The sequence below is a fragment of the Cebus imitator genome, unplaced genomic scaffold, assembly GCF_001604975.1.
Source record: "Cebus imitator isolate Cc_AM_T3 unplaced genomic scaffold, Cebus_imitator-1.0 Scaffold194, whole genome shotgun sequence".
Classification (NCBI taxonomy): Eukaryota; Metazoa; Chordata; class Mammalia; order Primates; family Cebidae; genus Cebus; species Cebus imitator.
Window position 1 is genome coordinate 3,574,770 of NW_016107509.1, and position 17,999 is coordinate 3,592,768.

The 17,999-nt window shown below is 44.2% G+C and overlaps 1 protein-coding gene across 3 annotated transcripts in view; it reads right to left on the minus strand.

Annotated features, from left to right (window-relative positions):
- Nucleotides 1-12,866: 12,866 nt before the first annotated feature.
- The window catches only part of RDX (radixin), a 102,153-nt gene continuing 97,020 nt past the window's right edge, over nucleotides 12,867-17,999 (minus strand). Inside the window, exons 15-16 of one of the 3 annotated variants that reach the window (XM_017547080.1) lie at nucleotides 16,994-17,091; nucleotides 12,867-13,460 (exon numbers count right to left, since the gene is read on the minus strand). In XM_017547080.1, the coding sequence (XP_017402569.1) occupies nucleotides 17,025-17,091 (67 nt within the window). In that variant the 3' untranslated portion in view covers nucleotides 12,867-13,460; nucleotides 16,994-17,024. Of the gene's footprint in view, nucleotides 13,461-16,993; nucleotides 17,092-17,999 lie in introns of those variants that run through there. The other 2 variants (XM_037745209.1, XM_017547082.1) reach the window with 2 other exon arrangements.

Here is a 17,999-nt window from a genome sequence, read left to right on the forward strand (position 1 = left end):
AAGGCAGCCTTGTCCCTTCGGTTAAATAATTAGATAAACTCCCCACATTCCCTTCTCTCTACTAACTAACTTGTTTACTCATGTAACCTTTCCCCCAGGTGGTCCTCTGGCTGGGGAGGTCGACCAGGGAAAGTATCCTTTAATGATGTTTGCTCTGGGCATTGGTACCCAATCTTTACTCTTTCGAAGAACTACTCTCTCTTTTTTTTTCCCCCATTTATTTATTTTATTGCATTTCATGTTTTGGGTACATGTGAAGAACATGCAAGATTGTTGCATAGGTACACACGTGGCAGGGTGATTTGCTGCCTTCCTCCCCATCACCTGCATCTGGCGTCTCTCCCCCTGCTATCTTTCCCCAGCTCCCCACCCCTCACCCTCCCTCCCCTATTTCCCCCCAACTGACCCTAGTGTGTAGTGCTCCCCTCCCTGTGTCCATGTGTTCTCATTGTTCAACACCCACCTATGAGTGAGATCATGCAGTATTTGATCTTCTGCTCTTCTGTCAGTTTGCTGAGAATGATGGTTTCCAGGTTCATTCATGTCCCTACAAAGGACACAAACTCCTCGTTTTTGATGGCTGCATAATATTCCATGGTGTATATGTGCCACATTTTCCCTATCCAGTCTACCATTGATGGGCATTTTTAACCATGTTAATTACCCCCAAGTGCGATTACTCAAAGGCTTTGTTGTTAAATCTACACTGAATAAATTCAAGGAAGGAGTACTAGAGATCGTGTAGCAGCAATCTCGCTCAGTGGGAAGCGCATGACCCCCTAGTCCACTTGTTCAGTGTACTCTGTGTTGGAGTGTATTTATTCATCCATCACAGAATCAGGGTCTGCAGGACAGACCCCCACAGGTAGTGGCCCCAACATGACTAATGTTACAACAGATGTCTCCACACATGTCCCCTGGAAGACCACTGGTGTGCAGGATACAGATAGGAAGGGAGAGGGAGCACGTGAGAGCCAGGTGCAGAGGGGATGATAGGACATAATCTGGCCCTAGAGATGGAGTTGGTCTAAGCACTGTGGCAGGAACAGGGGTGTTCCCCAAATCTTCCCTATGCTCCCCTTCCTTTCTCATCCCCCTTGTAGCCAAGAGAACTCTCTACATAACTAGTTCTGACTCTTATTTCATGACTAGTTCTGATCATGAAATATGGCAGAAGAGATAGGTGTCACTCTTGAGCCGAGGCAGTGAACGGCCCTGTGGGGTTTTCCAGCTTCCATCTCCCTGACATGGTGCCTAAGAGGTACATTCCTCCTGGTGCAGGGAAATCCATGTCCCTGAGGGACTGTGCAGAGCAAGATGCCCCCAAATGAACAGAGAGCAAGGCCTGGGCCTTTAAGGTGTAAGGTTCGTGGGGTGGGTGGTAGAGCCTCACCTGCTCCGACTGATGGAAATGTGCAGAGGGAAGAAGGGAAAGCCTGTCTGATGGGGTTGGGACGCCTGAAGGAAGCACCAGAGATGGGAAAGTCCAGCTGCCAACACTTCTAGAGGGGACTGGCTCAACTGGAACAGCCCCACTGTGCCAGGAATTTGCAAGAACTTGTTACAGGCAGGGGGTGGGGTATGCAGCAGACGGCCTACTCACAGAGGCTGGAGTGAAGGATGTGCGGTCAGCAGCAAGGATGATCCAAAAGAGACGTTTTTAGGAATTCATGCGTTTGTGGAGTAAAAGAAAGCAGACATGAAATAATACCTGCTGAATGATGTCATTCTATCAGGTACAAGCCAGGCAAAATATACCTACCTTAGAGTTTGAGACAGTGCTGATGCTGGAGGGAGGGCTCGTGCCTGAGAAGCACTCGGGATGTCTGTGGGGATGCACGCTCTGCTCTGGCCTTCTCCTGAATCTATTGGAATTCATCACACTGTTCCCTAGCCTGCAAATATTTGTACTTTTACACTTCAGTGACAAGTCATTAAAATCCACTAGCCCCATCATTATTAAAAAGTCTTTATTTGTGCACAGTGCTGAACAAGGTTTTATCCAAGGAGAACTGAGACTCTGTTTTAAAACAGTCATTTCAGGGCTGACATACAGCTGCCGTTGACTCATCTTGTTTTCTGTGTAGAACAGAAATGAGGATAATCCATAACCATTTGTTTCTCCCCAAGGCCGTGGGCTAGAAGAGGATATTGATTTGTAAGAATTACTCATGCTGACCGAGAACTGTTTGCCAGCCCCAGGTTAGCAAAGGAGGCGCCGCTGACTCAGACAATCTTGAGAACATTGGGTTCTTCTGCAGTTTGAGGAAACAATAACAGAACGCCTTCTCTTAGCCAAGTGTTCCTTGGGTCTTCAGTGTGGTCTCCAGTCCAGCAGCCTCCATTTCACTTGGGAACTTGTCTGAAATGCAAATTCTTGGGCCCCACTCCTGACATGCTGAATCAGAAACTCTGGTAGTGGAGCCCAGCGTGTGTTTTCAAACTCCTGCAGGCAATTCTGATGCACAGTCAAGTGAAAATCACTGTGCTATATCCATTGAGAAACAAAGCAAAGGAATAAGGTGGTGAAGCTGTCAGACCACCTTCATTTGTGATAAAGTTAGCTCCAGAGAAAGTAAGCTTATGCCTGTGGCAACTGGGCTTTCTAATACTGAACCCCAGATTAGACAAACAGACGCCCCTCCCAGAGAGAAGCCTGGCTTGCCTCTGTGAAACTATGGCATGGAAGAGCGGAATGTGGCATGGAAGCGCTTATGCTTCCTGCAGACAGCTCATTCCCCAAAGGAAAATCTGGGAAGAGGACTGGGCTGCAAACCCACCAGTCAAGCAACTCTTCCTACCTCCCTGGAAACAAATGAGTGGGCCACCAGGGAAAGGGCGTGGTGCTGATCGACGACGGTTGCATCCACACTGGAAGAGGGAAGCCCCCCCACCAATGCATTTCATAAGTGTGGATGTGGATGATTAGTGGCTAGTGTCCTCCCTTTGGGTTGCTACACCCATCAGCTTTGGGCTTACACAACTGGGAATAGAACTTGACCAGGACTGACATCCGATAATTCCAGGGGCACTCCTCATGGGTCACTGCCCAGCCTGATGGATGTGGGCACTTCACAGGTGAAGAAAAGTGGGTTCTTGTTCTGAGGCTTCAGCTTCCCACTGGAACATCCCAATGATAAGCACACATTGCAGTCTTTCTTCCCTGTGCAGAAGATAGCCAAGAAGAAATCCAGCCCACAGAGCATGAAAAGTGAGAGCTGAGTATGTTCTGCTTCCGCAGAAAGGGTTTGCTTAGGTGGTGCTTTGACCTGTCATTATGCATTTGTCAGTATCTGAATATAAGCAATCTTTATCACTCATGTCTTTTATCCGCCCAAGATGGTGGATTAGAGGCTTCTAGCATGCCTCAGCCACTTGGAAATAGCAAAATAGTGCATAAAGATCAATTCTGTGAGCTTCGATTTAAGATGGAAAATGGGAATCCACCAGAAAAACAAAAGACACCCCAGATTCCAAGGGGGAGGTAGGCAAACAGCCTCCATGATGGCATCCAGCCAATAAAAGTGAGTGAAGCCCCAGAACCTAGCAGGGTCAGAAAGTCCCTCATGACCCACCTTTCTGCAGGGTACATGCAACCAGGGCTAAGCCCTGGAGCTAACTTAGGGAGCAGCTTGGACTCTGGGAAAAGTGACAGATATTTTCCCAGACCCGGGATCAAGAGAAGGATGCCACTTTTAATCCAGGCTCATACAAAGTCGTTCTTTGGTGATGCTGGCAGTGTAGGCATGCAGGCATTTAGTCTCAGGTCAGAGATTGGAACATTTGCTCTGGAGCAGGGTAAGGGCCTCCCCAGCCAGAACTGGGGAGCAAATGTAGAAGGTGTCCCAGCATTAGGCACTGGAACTGTGCTTTCCTCTGTCACAGGCCTGGAGGAGGAGGAGGGCTGCCACTGCCGCAGTTTCTCCTGGGCCAAATGATTTACAATCAGAGCCAGCTTGGCACCCTGGAACTGCCTGCATGTGTCATTGCTGTGCCTTAGATATCATGGCACAGCAGGGCCATCTCTACTCCCGGACGTATCTCTAGACATTTGGAGCACCTGCTCACCTGAGCTCACAGCCTGAGCTGCCCCACTCTTCCTAAGTGAGTCCTTGGTGTAGCGGGGCCCTCTTTGCTCCACACTCAGGAAGATCACCAGGCATTTGGAGCACCTGCTCCCATGGATTAGCACCCTTCCTCTGCAGTTTGTGTTGCGGGGGGGCACTCTCTTTACTTCATGCCCAGGTAGATCTCCAGGCATTTAGAGCACCTTCTTACCCAGAATGGTAGCTTGAGTCGCTCTACCCTTTCTGACCAGAGAACATGGTGCAGAGGGGCCACTTATGATCCTCCAGGCAGATCTCCAGCAATATGGAGTGCCCACTCTCTTGAAGTAGGAGTTTAGGCTGCCCCCACTCCCTGTGTAGAGAACGTGGAGCTGAGTAGGTTCCCAGCTCCACACCTAGGCACACCTCTGGGAGCTTGGTGGCTGCCCACTGGACCTCTTCCTCTGCACTGGTGCTTACGCTTGCCATTAGGGGACCTGTAAGCAGTCCTTCCCAGTCTAGCCCCACTCATCTTGGTTCTCCCCCACACCCATCTTGGTCTCCCTCTAGAGAGCTGAGCAGGGAGCTCAGACCATGGTGCACTGCACAGATCAATCCATTGCCTGAGGAAAAGGAGAGCATCTTCCAGTAACAAGGATCAAGGATATACCCATCTGTGTTGGCTACAGCTGGCTGTTACCCTTAAGTAACAGCTGTTGGTCAAACCACGCAGCCCAATATAAAACCTGCCAATAGAAGTGCACAGGGCTATTCATAAAAGGAACAAAAGAATGGCATTGGTCAGGCATGGTGGCTCACCCCTGCAATCCCAGCACTTTGGGAGTCCAAGGTGGGCAGATCACTTGAGGTCAGGAGTTCAAGACCAGCCTGGCCAAGATGGCAAAACCCCATCTCTACTAAAAATACAAAAATTAGTCAGGTGTAGTGGCGTGCCCCTGTGATCCCAGCTACTCAGGAGGCCAAGGTAGGAGAATCACTTGAACCCAGGAGGTGGAGGTTGCAGTGAGCCACGGTGGCACCACTGCACTCCAGCCTGGGCAACAAGAGTGAGACTCTGTCTCAAAAGTAATGAATAATAATAATGGCATTCACAGCAATCTGGATGGAGCTGGAGACCATTATTTTAAGTGAAATAACTCAGGAATGGAAAACCAAACATCTATGTTCTCACTTATAAGTGGGAGCTAAGCTATGAGGATGCAAAGGCTTAAGAATTGTACAGTGGATGTTGGGAACTTTGGGAAGGATGAGAAGGGGCTGAGGGATGAAAGACTATGTATTGGGTACAGTGTACATTGCTTAGGTGATGGGTACCCCAAAATCTCAGAAATCACCACTAAAGAACTTATTCATGCAACCACATACCACCAACAGCCTAATAGGGAACTTCTCAGCAGAAACCTTACAAGCCAGAGAAGGCTGGGGGCCTCTTATGGCATTCTCAAAGAAATTTCAACCCAGATGCTATATCCTGCCAGACTAAGCTTCAGAAGCAAAGGAGAAATAATCTCTCTTATAGACAAGCAATCACTAAGAGAATTTTTTACCACCAGACCAGCCTTACAAGAGATCCTTAAGGGTGTTCTAAACGTGAAATTGAAAGAACAGTACCTATCACCACAAAACGCTCCTATGTACATGGCCCACAAACCCTATAAAGCAATTGTACAATAGAAACTACAAAGCAGCCGGCTAACGACTTCACGATAGGATCCAAACCTCACATATCAATATTAACATTGAATGTAAATGTTCTAAATGCCCCACTTAAAAGGCAGAGTGGCAAATTAGTCTTAAAAAACAAACAAACAAACAAAAACATGAGACCTATACATCTACTATTTTCAAGAGACCCACCTGACATGTAATGACACCCATAAATTCAAAGTAAAGGATTGGAGGAAGATCTATCATGCAAATGGAAAATAAACAAGAGCAAGAGTCGCTAGTCTTATATCAAATAAAACAAACTTTAAATGAACAACAGAAAAAAAAATGACAAGGAAATTACATAATGACAAAGGGATCAATTCAACAAGAGACTTAATTATCCTAAATATATATATGCAGTCAACATTGGCACACCCAGCTTGACAAGGACTTCTGGACTAAGAAAAGACTTAGACAGCCACACAATAATGGGGCCCTTTAACACTCTACTGATGGTATTAGATCATCAAGGCAGAAAACTAAAAAATTCTGGACTTAAATTTGACATTTGACCAATTTGACCTAATAGACATCTACAGACTATTCTACCCATCAAACATGGAATATACATTCTTCTCATCTATACACAGAACATACTCTAAGATTGACCGCATGCTCAGCCAAAAAGCAAGTCTCAATAAATTCAAAAACCTGAAGTCAGACCAACCATACTCTAGAGCTACAGTGAAATAAAAATAGAAATCAATACCAAGAAGATCTCTCAAAACCACAAAATTACATGGAAATTAAACAACTTGCTTCCGAATGACTTTTCAGTAAACAATGAAATTAAGGCAGGAATAAAACAATTATTTCATCTGGGCGCGGTGGCTCATGCCTTAATCCCAGCAACTTGTGAGGCTGAGGCAGGAGAATCACTTGAACCCGGAGGCAGAGGTTGCGGTGAGCCGAGATTGCACCATTGCACTCCAGCCTAAGCAACAAGAGCGAAACTCCGTCTCAAAAAAACAAAAAATTCTTTGGAATATATGAAAACAGAGACGCACATACCATAATTCCTGGGATGTAGCAAAAGCAGCGTTAAGAAGAAAGGTTCCAGGGCTAAATGCCTACATCTTTGGGAGGCCAAGATGGGTGAATCATTTGAGGCCAGAAGTTTGAGACCAGCCTGACCAACACTGTGAAACCCCGTCTCTTCTGAAAATACAAAAATTAGACAGTCGTGATTGTACATGCCTGTAATCCTAGCTACTCAGGAGGCTGAGGCAGGAGAATTGCTAGAACGCAGGAGGCAGAGGCTACAGTGAGCTGAGACTGTGCCACTGTACTCTAGCCCAGGGGATGAAGAGCAAGACTCCACCTCAAAAATAAATAATAAATAAATAAATATAAATGCTTACATCATGAAGATCGATAATCTCTCAAATTAACAATCTAACATCACACCTAAAAGAACTAGAAAAACAAGAACAAACTCACCCCAAACTAGCAGGAGAAAAGGAATAATTAAAATCAGAGGACAACTGACATTGAGACCTAAAAGTCTATACAAAGGATCAATAAAACCAAAAATTGGCTATTTGAAAAAATAAAAATGAACAATAGACCACTACCTGAATTAACAGAAAAAAAAGAGACGATCCAAACAAGCACAATCAGAAATGAGAAAGGTGACATTACAACTGATCCCACAGAAATATAAAAGATCTTCAGAGACTATTTACACTTCTGTGAGCACTGAGCACAAACTAGAAAATCAAGAGGAAATGGATAAATTCTTGGACACATATAGCCTCCCAAGATTGAATCAGGAAGAAATCGAAACTCTGAATAGAGCAATACCAAGTCCCAAAATTGAATCAGTAATTTTAAAAAATCCAGCATCCAAGAAAAGCTCTGGACCAGATGGATTCACAGCTGAATTCTACCAGATGTACAAAGAAAAGTTAGTACCAATTCTACTGAAACTATTCCAAAAAATTGAGGAAGAGGGAATCCCCCCTAACTCATTCTATGAAGCCAGCATAACCCTGATAATAACACCTGGCAAAGACACAACAAAAAAAGAAAACTACAGGCCAGGCACGGTGGCTCATGCCTGTAATCCCAGCACTTTGGGAGGCCAAGGCGGATGGATCACCTGAAGTCAGGAGTTCGAAACCAGCCTGGCCAACATGGCGAAAACCTGTCTCTACTAAAAAAGTACAAAATTAGCCAGGTGTGGTGGTGCATGCCTGTAATCCCAGCTACTCATGAGGCTGAGGCAGGAGAATCGCTTGAACCTGGGAGGTGGAGGTTGTAGTGAGCCAAGATCATGCCATTGCACTCCAGACTGGCCAAAAAGAGCAAAATTCCATCACAAAAAGAAAAAAAGAAAGAAAAGAAAACCACAAGCCAATATCCTTGATGAAATAGACCCCAAAACCCATAACAAAATACCAGCAAATCAAACCCAGTTAATTTACCATGGTCAAGCTGGCTTTATTCCTGGGATGCAAGGCTAGCTTAACATACACAAATCAATAAATGTGATTCATCAGATGAACAGAATTAAAAACAAAAACCATACGATTATCTTAATAGATGCAGAAAACGCCTTTGATAAAATCCAATATCCCTTCATGATAGAAATCTTCAACAAATTAGGCAGTCAGGGAACATATCTCAAAATAATAAGTGCCATCTGTAACAAACCCACAGACAGCATCATACTGAACAGACAAAAGCTAGAAGGATTCCCCTTAAGAACAGGAACAAGACAAGGATGCCCACTTTTACCATTTCTATTCAACATAGTACTGGAAGTCTTAGCAAGGGCAATCGGGTGCGAGGTGTGGTGGCTCACACCTATAATCTCAGCACTTTGGGAGGCCAAGGCAGGTGGATCACCTGAGGTCATGAGTTCAAGAACATCCTGGCCAACATGGCAAAACCCCATCTCTATTAAAATTACAAAAATTAGCTGGGCTTGGTGGTGTGTGCCTGTAGTTCCAGCTACTCAGGAGGCTAAGGCAGGAGAATCACTCAAACCTAGGAGGCGGAGGTTGCAGTGAGCCTAGATTGTGCCACTGCACTCTAGCCTTGAGACTGTGTCTCAGAAAAAAAAATTTTTTTTGAAAGAAATCATAGATGATCCAAACAAATGGAAAAACATTCCATGCCCATGGATAGGAAGAATCAATATCATTAAAATGGCCATTATGCCCATAGCCATTTACAGACTCAACACTATCCCTATCAAACTACCAAGGTCAGTTTTTCACATAATTAGAAAAATCTATTCTAAAATTCATACTGAACCAAGAAAGAGCCCAAATAGCCAAAGCAATCTGAAGCAAAAAGAACAAAACTAGAGGCATCACATGACCAAACTTCAAATTATCCTGTAAGGCTGCCATAACCAAAACAGCATGATGTTAGTATAGAAACAAACACACAGATTAATGGAATAGAGTAGCGAACCCAGAAATGAAGCTACACACCTACAACCATCTGATCTTTGACAGAGTTGACAAAAATAAGCAATGGAGAAAGAACTCCCTATTTAATAAATAGTGTTACGATAACTGGCTATCCATATGCGGAAGAATGAAACTGGACCACTGCCTTTCACCATATGCAAAAAGTAACTCAAGCTGGATTAAAGATTTAAATATAAGACCTCAAATTATAAAAACTCTAGAAGAAAACCTGGCCCTGGCAAAGATTTTATGGCTAAGTCCTCAAAAGCAACTGCAACAAAAACAAAAATTGACAAGTGGGACCCAATTTACCTAAAGAGCTTCTGCACAGCAAGAGAAACTATCAACAGAGTAAACAGGCAACCTACAGAATGGGAGAAAATATTCTCAAACTATGCATCTGACAAACGTTTAACATCCAGAGTCTCTAAAAAATTTAAATCATTCAAGAAGCAAAAAACCACTCCATTAAAAAGTAGGCAGAGGACATGAACAGACACTTTTCAAAAGAAGACATACAAGCAGCAACAAACATATGAAAAAATGTTTCTACATCACTAATCATCAGAGAGATGCAAATCAAAACCACAATGAGATACCATCTCACACTAGTCCAAGTGGTTGGTATTGAAAGGGCAAAAAAACAACAGATGCTGGTGAGGTGTGGAGAAAGGGAATGCTTATACACTGTTGGTGGGAATGTAAATTAGTTCAGCCACTGTGGAAAGCAGTTTGGAGATTTCTCAGAGAACTTAAAACAACTACCATTTGACCCAGTGATCCCATCACTGGGTATATAGCCGAAGGAAAAGAAATCATTCTACCAAAAAGACACATCCATTCATATGTTCATCACAGCACTGCTCGCAATAGCAAAGATATGGAATCAACCTAGGTGCCCATCAACAGTGGACTGGATAAAGAAAATGTGGTACATATACACCATGGAATACTATGCAGCCATAAAAAAGAATGAGATCATGTCCTTTACAGCAACACGAATGCAGCTGGAGGCCATTATCCTGAGTGAGTTAACATAGGAACAGAAAACAAAATACCACGTTTTCACTTAAAAGTAGTAGCTAAACAGTGAGTACACATGGACATTAGAATGGGAACAATAGAAAAAAACACTGGGAACTACTAGAGATGGGAGAGAGAGCTGGTGGCAGGGGCTTAACTACTACCTACTGGGCACTATGCTTACTACCTGGGTGACAGGTATGAATGATCCTATTCATACCCCAAACCTCAGCGTCATACAATAAACTCATGTAACAAACCTACACTTGTACACCCTAAATCTAAAATGTTGAAAGTATCTTTTCTGCCTCTCAATTGCACATTTTTGCTGTCTAATGACCTTTCTCTTTAACATGAATATTATGCCACTCCTTTCCCTTTTCCAAAGAAGAGAGTAAGAACAAAAAGAACCTTAGGAATCATTTAGTCCAAACACCTCATTTTACAGCAAAGGAATTGGAGGCCCTGAGGGTTGGAGTGACTTGTCCAAGTTCCAACTACCAATTAGTGGCAGAGCCGCAGCAAGTGCCCAGGTTTTAATACCCACAGGCTGAAAACCCTCAATCCTTCACAGCTTCATAAACTAAACTTTTGATTATACAGCACTATTTTTCATTGGGATTCTCTCTCACTGCACTATAAACAGAAGCAATTGATAATTTGTCCCACATATTTTCTCATAATTTCCCCTCATATCACCAGTACTGGCTAGAAAAAGCCATGTGTAGAAAAGGTTTGCCCAGTGCATTGCACAGGAATTAGCTGTTGAAGGAGCAGCCCACACTGTGCCTTCTTTTTTTTTTTTTTTGAGACGGAGTCTTGCTCTGTCACCAGGCTACAGTGGCACAATCTCGGCTCACTGCAACCTCTACCTCCTGGGTTCAAGCAATTCTTCTGCCTCAGCCTCCCGAGTAGCTGGGACTATAGGTATGTGCCACCACATCCGGCTAATTTTTGTATTTTTAGTAGAGACGGGGTTTCATCATGGCCAGGATGGTCTCGATCTCTTGACCTCATGATCCACCCACCTCGGCCTCTTTATCTTTTCACCTGGGGCCTCAGGTTCCCTGATATATCTGTTGAAAGGTGAGAGTAAGAACAGGTGTGGCACAATTGTTCAGAGTTGCTTGTTCAATGTTTAAAGAGCTCGACAGATGATTTCCTCAAGTCTCTTCCAGACTATATATTTTATTATTATTATTTTTTTTTATTAGAGATGAGGTTTCACCGTCTTGGCCAGGATGGTCTTGATCTCCTGACCTTGTGATCCGCCCGCCTCGGCCCCTCAAAGTGCTGGGATTACAGGTGTAAACCACCGCGCCCAGCCCAGACTATATTTTTTAATACACAAAACGTAAACTCACAAGTGCTGTTTGCCCCTGTTTGCCATAGGATATTACAACAGGCTGCAGTGCAGTGGTGCAATCCGGGCTCACCGTAACCTGTGCCTCCTGGGTTTAAGCGATTCTCTTGCCTCAGCCTCCTGAATAGCTGGGATTACAACCACCCACCACCACACCCAGCTAATTTTTGTATTTTTAGTAGAGACAGGGTTTTGCCATGTTGGCCACACTGGTCTTGAACTCCTGACCTCAACTGATCCACTCACCTCAGCCTCCCAAAGGGCGAGCCACCTCACCCAGCTGAATGCATTCCCAGGTCTTATGACTGATTTTATGCCAACTCCCATTTATAATCAAGGAGAGGCCTGAGAAGCCATAATTTGATAAGAAACCACAACTATGTGTTTATCCTTTAAGTTATAAAAGTGCCTGATAACCAAAGATTTCACATAAATTACAAAAGACCGCTTTGGGAATAAATATTCCCTGATATTAGACAAACAATATTGTAACTGCCTAATAAAAGGTTATTTGTTTATGTGTCCCCTGTGGGAGGAGGTTGTCTCTAAAATAACTAGACTTAATATCCCATGTCATGGTTTTTTTTCTGAAAATCTTTAAGGGGTACCTTTGTGCCCAGCAAGTACCTGTTAAATAATTGCAGCACAACGTGCACTTGAAGGATGTAAGAGTGACTGTTTTTTTTGTTTTCTTTTTTTTGAGACGGAGTTTCGCTCTTGTTACCCAGGCTGGAGTGCAATGGCGCGATCTCGGCTCACCGCAACCTCCGCCTCCTGGGTTCAGGCAATTCTCCTGCCTCAGCCTCCTGAGTAGCTGGGATTACAGGCACACGCCACCATGCCCAGCTAATTTTTTGTATTTTTAGTAGAGACGGGGTTTCACCATGTTGACCAGGATGGTCTCGATCTCTTGACCTCGTGATCCACCCGCCTCGGCCTCCCAAAGTTCTGGGATTACAGGCGTGAGCCACCGCGCCCGGCAAGAGTGACTGTTAAGGCAGCTGACTTGTGTCACAAACTGTCACCCAATCCTCTAAGCTTCAGTCCTTGGACATTCAAAACACCTCAGAGTTCCAGGACTAGTGCCATCGTATGAATTAATAATGCTGCTTCACGTCACAGCTCTGCCACCAAACTCTCCTCAACCTTCTTTCTCCAAATACTGGCCAGGTCCAAATTAACTGTGAAATCAGAGAAGAGGAGAACCTGAGATGGGGCAGGCAAGTGATATTCACTGCCTACCACCAGCATGCAGAATCAAGTGTGCGGTAGGGCTCAGGCTGATGTTAGAATATATTTATTGCTACATTTATATACAATTATATAAACAGCTCAGACAGGAAAGAAATGTTGCATCGATTTCTGCAGATTCCACCACCATGTGCACAGAAATGGAGCTGCTCATCACTGAGTTTGTTCTTGGATTGAAGCCATATATTTTTTGAAAAAGTGGGAAATTCTTGGAAATCCTCTCCATAGATTCCTCCTTACAAGCTAGTCATGCAGAAAAAAGTGGGTTCTCAGAAGCTGATGCCTTCCAGCATCTGTTTGGGGAATAGAGTCTTAAAGATGGGGTGCAGTAGATGCTGGCTTGGGACTGCAGGGTGCCGTGCGAGGTCCCAAGTCCTGGCCCATCTTGCTAAGGTCTGTCTTTAGGAAAGGCAATTGAAAGGGGCTTGGAGACAGAGAGAACAGCAAGAAAGGGAAATCCAACAGTTAACGGAGATGAGGAAAGAACCATCGGCCAGGGCCCTGGTTGAGGGAATACTGGTCCACCCAGTTCCAGCTGAGATTGCAGACTTTGGAGGATACACACATTCAGAACACCACGTATGTCCTTACCCTAAAGCTTGCCATACGTCAGTAGCCAGGGGCCTGCATGAAGACACAGAAAGGGAATAGGAAAGTCAGGCAAGAAAGAAGAAAACTCGAACACTCATATTATCAAAATTCATGCCTTTTTCAAAAGGCATGACCCTGAAAGTCCTTGCACATTTTGTAAGTTAACATTTAGTCATGGTTAGCTGATGGTTGAGGGATGAAGGGGAATAGAATGCCACTGAGGAAATGCAGTGATGTACAGATCGCACCAAAATAAAGGTGCGTCCACAAACTCTGCACTCTGACCTCAGCCTGGCTAGAATTACTTTTGGCCGGAAAAGGAGTCTACCATACAGATTTTGCAATGTTCTGATCCAGAATTATGATGTGGATATAAGATCACAGCATAAACTCTCTTTCACATCACAACCACATACACCTTCGTGACGTGAATCCCAAGGGAAAGCGTTGAGCAGCCATGGGGCATGTATGCCCAAGGAATAAGTTTACACCAGCTCCATCGGACCCACCTCAGGCCACTTCCCACCTCAGGGATCCAGGAGGGAGGATCTGCAGATTGGATCTAATCTGACCTCCTCAGCTAAAATCAGCCCAGAGCCTCAGGGAAAGGACAAGTTCTGCAGGTTGAGAGCAAAACGCTCACGTGTCTAAATACACCAGACTGTGCCAGCCTTTGAGGCTGATTAGTCATTTGGGAACAGTCTGATCCCAAGGCTATAGGGGTTCTGTCCATGGAGACACCAGTCAGTTCTATCTTGTTCATGGCTTCATTTTGGTTTTGAGACAGGGTCTCGCTCTGTCACCCAGGCTCAAGTGCAGGGGTAGGCTCTTGGCTCACTACAGCCTTGATCTCCTGGACTTAAGCAATTCTCCCACCTCAGCCTCCCGAGTAGCTGGGACCACAAGGATGCACCACTATGCCCAGATAATTTTTTGTAGAGCTAAAGTTGTGCCCAGGCTGGTCTCAAACTCCTGAGCTCATGCAACTCACCTGCCCCGGCCTCCAAAAGTGCCGGGATTACAGGCGTGAGCCATTGCTCCTGGCCTGCCCATGGCTTTAGATGTCACCTTTAATTCCTTACCACCATAATCCTGCAGGCCCCTAGTCACGAGGCATGCAGGATGACAGTGCTGTGGAGAAGCACTGGGGACAGTGGGAAGGACCAGAACATCACTCAGAGTCCCTGTTCTTTTTATTTGTTCAATGACTTCATAATCAGTTATAGAGGGGCCCAGCAGGTCTTCCAAGGTGGCCAACTATGTGACATTTCAAGGTGGAGGATGTGGCAATCCCCAGCTCCGCGGATCCCTTCATAAATTCATCTCTAGATAATTCAAAATCTCTTTCTGTCGTTTGATCTTGACTTTTCTGATGAGTCATGCAGAAACTTTCTTCTCCTATTTCTGACGACAATAGCTCAGAGTCAAACTCACTTAAAGGATTTGCTCTAAAAAGAACATTAACAGATGAAAATCAAGGAAGAAAAATTATAAAAGATTAGGTAAATTTTACCTTGGGGAGTTTTACTAATCAACAAAATGGAAAGAGTTACATCAGTGAATTTCTGCACTGGAAGAAAGGGCTAAAGATAAATAACTAAGAAGAGTATTGTTTGTGGCAATCTATGGCACATTAAGAATGTGCTTTAACCCAGGATTTTAGTTCAAATTCCAGAAATAAGACTAGCTGGAGTCTATGGATTCTCAGCTAGACCCCTTCCAAAGCGAGTGAGAGCAAAAAATGATGGATGTGTTGTAGCGTTTCAAGTGGACTTTGACATAAGGAAAGTGTTTTGGCAGTGTCATGAAATATCAGAGAGAATCTTGCATGACTGACTTTAAACTCACTTCAGAGCAGTCCAAAATTCAAAGCCAAACAAGCAGATTACTTTAAAAAATTCCCCACCTTATCTGAACACATGTGACCATTTTTTGTCACATAAATAAATCTAAAACATAGTATTTCTATAAAGGACATTGGTTCTACATCTTTAAGTTTTATCTCAAATATATTCACATTTAGCTAGAGGGAGGTTTACAGAACTTGGGGAGACTTAACCAGCAAGTTGGGGGAACTCAATGAACCATTCAAGATCTACAACATAAACAACATTATTGTGGTTTTATTCAGAAATGGGATGAGTCAAATAGCCTCTGCCCAAAAAAGTAAAGAATTTAAAAACAGCCTATTGTCATGGTAATCATATTGCAAAATGATTTTAAAATATTACCAAATTGAGGTCAGTACATAATACTATATTAACCTAGCTTATGAACCAATTCTTTAATTCTTCTACTCCAGGAATCCCCAACCCCTGGGCCAAGGCCCAGTGTGTGGCCTGTTAGGAACCGGGAGACACAGCAGGAGGTGAGCGGTGAGCAAGCATTATGGCCCGAGCTCCACCTCGTGTCAGATCAGCAGCGTCATTAGATTCTCAAAGGAGCAAACCCTGTAGTGAACTGCGCATGTGAGGGTTCCACGTTGCACACTCCTTACAAGAATCTAATGCCTGATGATTTAAGGTGGAACACTTTCACCCCAAAACCATCTCCTCTACCCCCCAACCCCATTCCCAGATTGTGGAGAAACTGTCTTCCATGAAACCAGTCCCTGGTGCCACAAAGGTTGGGGACCACTGTTGTACTCAATGTGCTTGTACGGAACGTCATTATTTATTTATTTATTTATTTATTTTGGAGCCGGGGTTTCACCATGTTGGCCAGGATGGTCTCAATCTCTTGACCTTGTGATCCGCCCGCCCTGGCCTCCCAAAGTGTTGGGATTACAGGCGTGAGCCACTGTGCCTGGCCTCGGAACTTCATTTTTAAGCAAATCTAAATATGCCTTTTTTTTTTTTGAGACAGTGTCTCTGTGGCACTGTCTTGGCTCACTGTAACCTCCACCAAGCAATTCTCCTGCCTCAGCCTCCAAAGTAGTTGAGACTACAGGCATGCGTCACCACACCTGGCTAATTATTTTTGTATTTTTAGTAGAGATGGAGTTTCGCCATGTTGGCCAGCCTGGTCTCAAACTCCTGACCTCAGGTAATCCACCTGCCTCCTCCTCTTAAAGTGCTGGGATTATAGGCATAAGCAACCACACGGGGCCTGAATATGTTTTATTTAAAAGAAGAAAAAAACCTCCTAGCAGAACATAAGTGTCACGTGAGAACTTGCACTATGATAGTTTCATTCTCAATGCTCAAGAGGGCTCTTTCTAAAGGTAAGAGAATGCTCTAAAGTAGCAGGTCCAATCAGCTCACCAAGATTACAGGTAAAACATCACTGTAATAAACTCTAGCGGACCTCAAAATTATTATATTGGAGGATGATGTTCTGGCTTGGCAAAGAGTCCAAGAGATGCAAACTATTAAGAAAGAACCCAGAGGGGATAGAATCAGAGGCTGTAAAGATAAAGGTTGCTCTTGGTCAGTTCCTTTGACTTGAAATTCACAGGCCCTGTGGATGAATAGATTCAGGTCCCACCAGCATCCTAGCAGTGGAAGGCACAGCAGGTCTCGTGGGCAAGTGGGCTGGCCCTGGTCATGGCTGCTGGTTATACTTACCTAGTGAGGGGGGGAGCCTTCTTCCTAAGGGTTACATTTGCTTTATGCTGCTTTGGCAAGAGCGCATCTGGAACAATGCATACAGTTTGGGTCCCCACCTTTCAAAAGAGACATTAAGAGGTTAGAAACCATTTAGCAAAGGAACACAGTAGAAAGCTGAATGGGCAGGCTGACTGCTTGCTCAGCACATTGTAATAGCAGAAATGCCTTCGTCAGCCTGGATTATGTAGGGCCTGTTACTGTCAAACTCCTGCCTAATCTTTAACTTCTTTTTCTTTTTTTCAATCCACCTTTGAAACTCCACTATTAGAATGTGGAAATAAGAATAACTTTAAATCTTCCTTTTAAATAGATGCTAGACTTCTAATAGTGTAACAACTCTACACCAGCTAACTAGTTTCTTTCCGTAATAAGATTTCTTATTTAGAATAATAGGTCGTCTTAAAGCTATAAACATCAGAACTTCATGTCAAAGTAATGTGTTCTACCAGATTTTATATTTTATTTGACGTTCTCTGATGATTAAGTTAGGCATTAAGTTACTTTCAGGTAGTAACCAGACTAATGGATCCAAAATACTTTTTAGTGCCTACTCTTTAAATCTATAGTTGCTATGCTTTTGAATAAGCAAATTCTCAGTGCCTACCTACCAAAAGACTGGATAGGGGGCTGGGCACGGTGTCTCATGCCTGTAATCCCAGCACTTTGGGAGGCCAAGGTGGGCGGATCACAAGGTCAGGAGTTCGAGACCAGCCTGACTAACATGGCGACACCCTGCCTCCACTAAAAATACAAAAATGAGCTGGGCGTCGTGGCGCACACCTGTAATCTCAGCTACTCAGGAGGCTGAGGCAGAATTGCTTGAACCCAAGAGATGGAGGTTGCAGTGAGCCAAGACGGCACCACTGTACTCCAGCCTGGGCAACAGAGCGAGACTCTGTCTCAAAAAAAAAAGTCTGCTAAAAGAGAAATGACTAAATCAACAGTGATATATCTATAATGGAAT